Below are 9,430 nucleotides of genomic sequence, written 5' to 3'. Positions count from 1 at the left end.
GTGTAATGTTTTCTTACCACTTGCTGCATTTGCACAGTTTATAGTCTAACACGATGGCTGCATTCAGTGTTTTTCATTTAGATGACAGCATAGGCTAATGGTGTTGATGCAAAAAATAATAATAATAATAAAAAATCTACTGTCGGGATCCCCGCTATCTTTCCCTTGAATGATTTTTCAGGAGGAAACAAATTTGTAACACAGCACGTACAGTAGTTATACTCTCACTCCCACCTCCGCTCCCCCCCCCCTCCCTATCCAATTTACCAGCATGCGTTGCATTCAGATTCCTGGGGGGTGTAGCCACACTACATGGTTCTCACATGACTGCACTGCATATTATAGCTCGTTGGAAACCAATGGGGTTTCGATGTGGGAGTGACGTCAGGGGGCGGGGCGGTATGCTCGTGTATGTGCGCCCCTGTAGAAACCCCCTCCGCCAGGCTGCTCCCTCCGTACAGGCGCAGTGTGTGCAGTGTGTGCAGCTCGGCTGGCCTCCCCTCCGCACTGAATGGACTAGATTCCCAGCCACGTAAGAAGCACAGCGGCACCACGGGAGAGAGGATGTCCTGCTGAATCAAGGGATAGGCCTGGGAAAGTCGGCCGGCCGTCCCTTCCTTCCTTCCTTCCTTCCTTCCTTCCTTCCAGCACCTTACAGCAGCAGACATAACAGACAGGCGACACTTTTCTTCCACTGGACTAGACCAAGAGAAAGAGAGAGGACGTCGACTCCCGCACACAAAGAGCTACAGCAGTTTTTTTTTTTTTTTCCGGATGGGGTTTTCTCCTTATGTGGTAGATGACAATCGCCGTGCATGGATATGATCCCGGGGAACAAGGCCGTGCACTGACCTAGTACTAGTTAGCCAAGGAAGCTAACTAGTTAGCTCTGCACCTGCTAGCCATCATTTATCTGTTAAATTTCGGCTAAATGCAGCCGCTATAATTAGCTTGCAAAACTTGCTTTATACATTTTGCTAGTGCTTTTCCCCCCCCCCCCCTTGTGCCTGCAAGCTATTTTCAACATATTGTTTCCGTTTTATGAAACGTGCCATACCATTAACCGGCAAGATAAGCTAGCAAACAAGCTGCGGGTTAAGTTAGCGCCCTTCATTCATTGTAGAGGCTGACTTTTGGTCTCCTTTGTTGCAGTTTGGTCGTGCCTGCTCGCACTGACTACGTTGATGCAATTGCAGCGGGTCTGTGCAAAGGGTTTTCAGTCGACTCGGGGCAGTCATTCTGTTGTTTTTGCCTGGCCTTATCTCCTGAATGGAAAACAAAAAGGGGCAAATGAACAGTTGAACTGCAAAAAAAAAAAAAAAAAAAAATTTACAAACCCCGTTTTGTTTTATGAAAAGCAACAAGCCGGCTTTGCCTGTTGATAGTCTGCCATTTCCAGCAGCAGGCTGCAGTTTACGCAGTTCATCTGTTTTTATTTTTTATTTTTTTTTTACTCTGTGAAAGAATAACTAAAGAATCGGACAGTTTGACGTTGCACTGAGTTTACAACAAAGTGGTCCCTATTCGAGGAGGAGGAGAAGAGCAAGGAGGAGGAAGGCCCCCGGTGTTGTGGAGTTATCGCACTTATTCCTCATGAACATACAGAGGTCAAATCCAATTAACATTTCACGTTATGGGAGATCGCGGCACAAATCGCACGATTTTGAAGAATTATCTTGCTTAAGGACTACAGAGTCGCACCAGAGTTTCAGCCCCAACCTCGGGTCCCCCAGCCCGCCGGAGACCCCGGACTCCTCGCACTGTATCTCCCGCATCGGGGACTACCTTTTGTTGGAGCCACTGGAGGGAGATCACGTATTCAGAGCCGCCCACCTGCACAGCGGGGAAGAGCTCGTATGTAAGGTTAGTAGGCAATGTGGTAGAGCCATCCTGCCTCCGTGCTCCCAAAATAGTTTCCTAGAATAAAATGCAGTCTTCCTACAAGCTCCCCACCTTTGCACTGCACCCATTCTCACACCGCCCGGCCGACTGGCTTTGATTTCCATACGTACTGCCTCAAATGTATTGAGCACACAATACAGAGAAGTGCCGAGCTGGTGTCTATGTGTCGGCTATTGCAGCAATTCCACCCCTCTCAACTTTTCAATAATTGTTTGAATTGTAAATAGAGAGCTGGCAGAGCAGCCTAATGGAAAAAGTGAATGGGGCGAGCTGCGTGGTTCGGATTGCATGATGTAACGTTGACAAAGGAGTGAGTAACCACGCACACACTCCTCTCAGTGCTATTCTAGTTTACCCATGGCTTCTCTCTTTCATAGTGCAATGCTTTAATCGTATTATTTCACCCCTGGTTTTATATTTGGTGCATAAGCATAGTGCCATTGCAATTTTAGATATTATTAATTGAAATCTTTTAAGGACAGTTGTATTGAGAGAGAGGGAGAGAAGAGCACACAAGGCCAGAGAACTTTACAAGTTCAGCCAGCTGCTGTGACAGTGGCTCCAGCATTGACCCCTCTAACCTTAAGAAATGAAACACTCTTCCCTTGGGGTTAAGAACAACCTTGTGGCTTGATGAATTGAGATGATATTTACATGCACCAATGGACTCATAAGGCAGGACATATCCAATAATCTGTACCTTTTGACTTGAGATAATGTTTCGTCATGGCAATAACAGATTCATGGCCTTTGGCACATCCTGTGAGCTAAGTGCTATTTGACCTCATCTGCTTCGCACTGGTTTCAGTACAGGACCAATCAATCCCTTTTTGCAGGATTGATCATTCCTGCCAAGCTGGAAGCCCAGGTCACAACTTAAGATCTCGAGAGCTGTGGGGTGTATTTGTATTGACTGCGAGCGGAGGACCCCCCTCACCTGAACTGGTTGTGCTGAAAATCAATCGGGGGGTTACTATGGAAACAAAAGGACAGTGAAACCACCAGGCTGCAGTACAATACTGTGCACTAACCGATGTAACCTCAGTCCCAATGCCAAAACATTAAACACAAGTCTGGTGTCATGAGATTGTGGTGGATTGCTCATATTTTGGTTACATTTTGTTTAATTAAAGGGCAATTTGAAGCTCTTTCCTTTGGATTTAATTGTGTGTTTCCACAGTGGGAAAGGGGGGAAAAAAACAGTTTGGCAGATGTTCTCACCCTAAGATCCTGACACCAAAACAACCTAATGAGATGGTTGCACTCATAAGTCACTGTAGATAAAAAATAAAAATAATAAAATAAATAAAAGATATCTAACTGGCTAGAATTCAGACTGTAAGCATAAATGTTTCCCTCTCTTATGATTGCAGGTTTTTGACATCGGCCGATACCAGGAGTCACTGGCGGCCTACTTTGCCCTGGGCCAGCACCAGCATATTAACCAAATCCTGGAGATCTTGCTAGGGGAGACACGAGCCTATGTGTTCTTTGAGAGGAGCTATGGCGACATGCACTCTTTTGTCCGCACCTGCAAGAAGTTGCGGGAGGACGAAGCTGCCAGACTCTTCTATCAGATAGCCTCGGCTGTGGCACATTGCCACGACAACGGACTGGTCCTCCGTGACCTCAAACTGAGGAAGTTTGTCTTCAAGAATGAGGACAGGTGAGTTCAGCTAAAATCATAGTGTCTGCTGAGAATTTGCTTTTTTTACTCTTTTTTTTTTCCCCACCCTTCATCTGTAGATGTTGCATGTGATATCTGAGTCATATCTCAGTTTACACGGAGGATAGTGTAAACTGAGACAATACAACACTGACGTGCCTCTCCTAGATTTTATGCAGAGTGCAGGAAACATAAGCCCTTTGTGTCTCCCTCAGTTATTTTTCGCTACATGGTTTAGTAGTGGGTATATGACACACATGGAATCACACTTGGAGGGATCATGTCAGGTAAATGTAATCACTGCACTAATTCTAATCTGGGACTGGGCTGAACTGAAAAGCATGGAGAGACGAGTTACCAGGACTAGCTTTTGCATGACAGATGATCTATTAAGCTGAGCTTTTGCCACTGCTGCACTTATGTAGTGATCAGCAGGAGAAATGTGTGGAATCACACTCACACTGTACAGTCTTACTGACCCCTGGTGGCAGCATTAGAAAACTACACCCATATGATCAGGCGTCTGTTGCCACAGCAACCTGGGGACACCTTTTTTATTAATGAATTATAAATTATATATATTTTTTAATTTTAGGAGATGCGGATACACATGCAATACATTTAATTAACCTTTTACTTATGGCATTGCTGATCAAACTAAAGATTTTGAGGGAGGTTAAACTCCAGCCAATTCTTATCTAACACCCCATGGCAGAGGCACAGTGTGCACCTCATTGCCCTCTATCTGAAAGTGTGACGTCATTCTTTGGCGCTTACTGTGGAAAAGGGAAGTTGAGCTGCCTCACATATTCAGTACGAGTCCAATAACCTTGAATGTCACAGCAGACTGCTCGTGGGCTGGGATGCTGTGTCCCCCTTCCCTTCCATTGAATGATTGATGTGGGGTGAATTTTAAGAGTGATGGTGCAAGACAGTATTGGGTCACATTTACTATATTGCCTGTCAAGAATCCTCTTACATCTTTTCAGTCCTCTTGGCTCAGTGGACATGAGAGTACAGAGATGAGAAGACAAAGCTGCTTTAGACACTTGAGACGCTATTCTGGCTTGAAGTCAAATGTGTGACAGAAGGATATGGTGTATGCATACAGAAGGATAGAGACAAGACCAGACATGAAATGATACCTGAGCAAGCTTCCACAGCATTTGTTAGCTTCCTGACCTGATTTTTGTCATGCTGCTGTTAGCCTTTGACCAAAGAGCAGCCTGTTTAAATAGCACTGGTCAAAGCTTGGCTTCCTGTGGAATCCAGCACAGTACAGCAGAGCCACTTAAACAAGGCCTGTCGATCTCTTCCTTCTGCACCAAGCTCATGAGACATTTTAGGATCAGCACACCTTAAATCCTATATAGCTCAACTGAAGACAATGTGCGACCGTAAAAAAAAAGAAAAAAGGGGGCTAAGTCTTTTCTTGTATCTCTAAACCCCCTTAACTGTATTTGCAGGTTTGCACATGTCCTCCAAATAAGCTGTTATCCAGGCAGTATTTTGCTGTACTTTCACTGAGAAAAATTAGCATTTGGCTCCAGGTAGCAACAGAAGTTTGGTAATATGACAATGTGAAAATGCTTGAAAGCATATTAATAAAGTAAAATTGCTATCTCGGCAATGAACCAGTGAATGGGGTTACATGAACATGCATGCACGTGTCACAGATGGCAGAAAGAATGCGTTCATGTCTAAGCTATTGCTTCTTGGTTTTCCTTTTTCCTAGTGGCCCCCAGTAGATAGTATCACGCGCCCTGGCTCTTTGTCTAGTGCATTGCGTCTCATGGACCTCACACGCAGATGGCAGCGTTTGCGTAGCCCCACAAGTGTCTCTTACCATGCATGTGGAAAATTTTCTTGCCTGAGCCTCTCAAGATTCTTCAGTGACAATGCCTCTGAACAACCAGCCATTATTATCAGCACTCAAGGGGTATCATCGCTGCTATTGTGGGGTTTAGAGAAGAGATAGATGCTATTTTGAGGGGGAAGAGCAAGTGAAGCAGTTCATTGCATGAAACTAAAACTGATTGTGTTTCTTTTGAAATATGGAGGTCTTTTGGAGAGCCTATTTGTACGTTGATGCTTTTCGGCTGGGTTTTTATCTAAGTGAAAGAAAATGTCAAACTTAAGCCCAGAGCATTATGTGCTCTACTTCCTCTGATATCCAAAAGCTATGGATCTAAAACACTTAGGATGTCCATCAGAGCAAATTACCCCACTTGAATGTCTTCTGTATTTTTTCTTATTTGGCATCCAAGCATTGGAACTATGCTAGTAATTATCACTCAATAACACCCCCCCCCCCCCCCCCCCAATGTGTTTCCAGAAGCCTCGTGAAGCTGGAGAGCCTTGAGGACACGTATATCCTGGACGGCCATGATGACTCCCTGTCAGACAAACATGGCTGCCCAGCCTATGTAAGTCCTGAGATCCTCAATGCCAACGGCAGCTATTCGGGGAAGGCAGCTGACGTCTGGAGTCTGGGCGTCATGCTCTATACCATCCTCGTGGGGCGCTACCCTTTCCATGACGTTGAGCCCGGCTCTCTGTTCAGCAAAATCCGCAGGGGTCACTTCAACATCCCTGAAACGCTCACACCCAAGGCCAAGTGCCTGATCCGCTCCATCCTCCGTCGGGAACCCGCAGAGCGCCTCACCTCTCGGGAGATGCTGGAGCACCCCTGGTTTGCCTCCTCCGGGGCACTAGGGGGCGTTGCAGTACACGGCAGAGGAGAAAGAGAGCAGGAGCAGATGGTGCCTGAGGTGAATATGGAGGAGGAGCTGGAGCAGTTCTTCAGCTGAGCAAACACCAAGCACAAACGGACGACTCCGCCACGGTCATCTCGCCACGCTCAGAGCAGAGCCAAAAACAGTAGTCTAGAGATAAATAGGTGAACATTTGTCACTCATAATAAAGGTGTTTCCATCCTGTTTCCTTTTCCACCATTTCATGGAAAACCTTGAGCCTGGCATGACAAATGGCATCTATCCGTCACCTGGCGATGCACCTCCCGTTCGGGGATGCTGCCGCCAGACATGCAAGTTGCAAACAATGTAGCAAATGTTCTTTTTGGATCTGTTTCGTTTTAATGTGGTGCTCATAAAAGTAGACACATCCACCATTTTTGACACTATGGAAAGCATGAAGGGACAAAAGAACACAGGAAACCAAGGAGAACAATTCAAAGTGAACTGCAACACCACATTTTCTTACAGATTTAGTTATGTTTTTTTTTTTTTTTTTTTGTCATGGCTTTAGGTGGTACCAGTTTTAACCACAGATCCAGGTTCAGAGATCAAAAGCCCTAAGTTGTGTTGTTAAACTATAACGGAGTGATTACACCTGACCTGATCATTGGTTAAGAAATGGAGCAGCTTAGGCTTTCTCTTATCATAATCATCATCATCAACGTGTTTGACCTCGACTTTGTTTCATGGTAAAGTTTTGTCGTCTCTCATTTGTCTCAGTTTTACATTATAGAAAGTTCTGACAGTCACTAAACTCCTCCTCGGCCTTGTTTTCAGTAATTTGTATGTTTCTGCCTCCTCGGTCTCTTACGCCTTTTCCACACTTCATTCTTCACCAGTAACATTACTTTTCTAAACCATCATTTGTTTTTTTTGGTTTTTTTTTTGTTTTGAAGCTATTCTAGTCTGTTGTTACTGCTGCTTTAATATCACTCCCTAAACCTCAAACTTAAACCGTTTTCTTGGTAAGCCTCCAAACATGGCATCATGCACTTAATGTGTTAGGTGAATGGATGATTCCACCTCTTAAAATTAGCTTCCTCTTATTTAAATTCATTCTTCAGTTGTAGGAACGAGAACATAACATTTATTTAAATTGTAACAGCTATATATATATATATATATATATATATATATATATATATATATATATATATATATATATATATATATATATATATATATATATATATATATATATATATATATATATATATATATATATATATATATATATATATAAATAAATAGAAATATATATATATTTAAAAGTACATTGCAGGGTTTTTCTTTATTCAGAGATTCCTTTTTCATGTATGATGTAGGCAATATCTTGACACAGGACAGGCGCAAAGAGGAAATGTCTGTCTGAAGTTTTAGAATACACAATATCTTCTGTGCCAGTATTCCTGTGCCCCGACAGCCCATGCCACCCGGTCTCCCTCATTTCTTTTTAAAAACTTGATACGAGATATTCAGTGATAGTATTGCTATAACATGCTCACTCCAGGACCTCATGTTAGTTTTCTACTGCCTGCGTAGGTTCTGTGAAACGATCATGCTCGGAATGGGTACCAGTGGACATGTTTTGTCGTATCTCAATGTTACTTGAATTTGTGTTTTTTATCTAGTCATTGGCATGTGCCCCATGAATGCTATAGCCTGCCTAGCAGGGGGAGAAGGTGTGTGGGGGGTGGGGTGGGGTGGGGTGGGGTGGGGGTGGGGGTGTGGGTGGGTGGGTGCTTGTTTTTTAAGAAAAGTAAAAAATATGAAAATTCTCGATTTGCTACTTTTCTGAGTTGCTTTTCAATAAAAAACAACTATTGCTTTCATTGTTTTTGTAGACTGAGCTACCTTTTATTTAAGTTGGTTCTGATTTGGTGCTAATGTTTAGTCCTTTTTGTTTCATGGAGGGGGGTGGTGCATGGTGGGATATCTGCCTCAGATGTTCTGATTGTATCGTAACAGATTCTGGTGTTTTGTCCAAATTTATTCAGTAAATAAATTGTGAACTGATATTTGACTTTTTCTTTTCCTTTCCTACAAAATAAAAGTGACTGGCCAACATAATATGCAGCATACACCTGAAAAAAAGCTTGACCTGTTTCTTTTGGTCCCCCCCCATATATAATAAAACGTAACACTTTTCAGTACATTTCTGTGTCGCAGTGCTGGCATGATACCAATTCGTAACATTTGCTGAATGATCAGCTGCATCTTAATTCAAATATGCATTTTGATCACTTATCAAAGGACTCCTTATCAGCAGAATCTGACAAGAAGGCGAGAAGGCTTTTCGTCTCCAAGCCACAACTAAGTGGTTCCAGCTCTGTGATGTGGAGATTTTACAGCCCCTTTCATCCAGCCGTATATAAAATTATTATTTTTCACTTCCAGCACACTCTCAGCCACTGTGCACCCACAAAACACTTCCCAGTTCATTGTGAGATTGTAATCACAGACAGAACTTGAATAGATTCCAAACAAATGAGGAGCAAAAAGGTTTTTGCTCCATCTGAACCACTCTGTCAGCCCCACTTCATCGAAATGATGACATACATGTGGCACCGGGAGAAAGTTCTTTAGCTGACGGATTTTCCTCTCAGGAGAGACCCCGAACTACAGTCTCTGCTGTTCAGTATGACAACAATGTAGCTCTGCAGGGCGAGCTGACCCTCTCTGGCTCTGCTGATTCTCATTGTGTCTCTGAGTCCTCTGATGAAGAAAACCATTTCAGATTCCATTTGTTCACACATTGCTTAGACGTGTGTATGTGGGCCAACATCTGTGCACATGCGTGTCTCTCAGGCAGACAGCTGCTGTAATAGCCCAAATGCTCCCAATCTCTCCGTTCAATAAAGGATAAATTAACGTCTTTTGGTGTACAATGACAATTTAAAGTCATGGGTCGTTGCTCAGCAACACCTACTGGTAGATTGTTTTGACACCCTTTGTGTTTCTTGGTTTTGATGACACTTTGTGATGCATGAAAATATAAGCCCGGCTTCGTCTTTCAGCTGATTCCTGTGGGATGACAAAAGATGACAGATTGTTGAAGACTGAAGATGATTTCACAAATGAGGCACTCTGACAAGCTTTCTAGGCC

General features: G+C 43.5%; 1 protein-coding gene across 1 annotated transcript; it reads left to right on the top strand.

The window, feature by feature from the left end:
- Positions 1–415: 415 nt before the first annotated feature.
- Positions 416–8,342, top strand: trib2 (tribbles pseudokinase 2). Its single transcript, XM_071478766.1, has 3 exons — positions 416–1,863; positions 3,276–3,568; positions 5,904–8,342. Exons 1-3 carry the CDS (start codon positions 1,594–1,596, stop codon positions 6,376–6,378), a joined length of 1,038 nt encoding a protein of 345 aa, XP_071334867.1. The 5' UTR covers positions 416–1,593; the 3' UTR covers positions 6,379–8,342.
- The last annotated feature ends 1,088 nt before the right edge of the window (positions 8,343–9,430 follow it).

This window comes from Trachinotus anak, unplaced genomic scaffold (genome assembly GCF_046630095.1).
Source record: "Trachinotus anak isolate AG129_WGS33_773 ecotype Australia unplaced genomic scaffold, CSIRO_AGI_Tana_v1 ptg000005l, whole genome shotgun sequence".
Classification (NCBI taxonomy): domain Eukaryota; kingdom Metazoa; phylum Chordata; class Actinopteri; order Carangiformes; family Carangidae; genus Trachinotus; species Trachinotus anak.
Note: the sequence above shows the minus strand (reverse complement) of the source record. Positions and strands in the feature narration are given on the sequence as shown.

Excerpts from the sequence above, each read along its gene's own strand:
- trib2 (XM_071478766.1), top strand. The coding sequence starts at position 1,594 with ATGAACATACAGAGGTCAAATCCAATTAACATTTCACGTTATGGGAGA. Across the intron at positions 1,864-3,275 it reads GGGAAGAGCTCGTATGTAAG|GTTTTTGACATCGGCCGATA; the intron begins GTTAGTAGGCAA and ends TTATGATTGCAG. Across the intron at positions 3,569-5,903 it reads GTCTTCAAGAATGAGGACAG|AAGCCTCGTGAAGCTGGAGA; the intron begins GTGAGTTCAGCT and ends ATGTGTTTCCAG.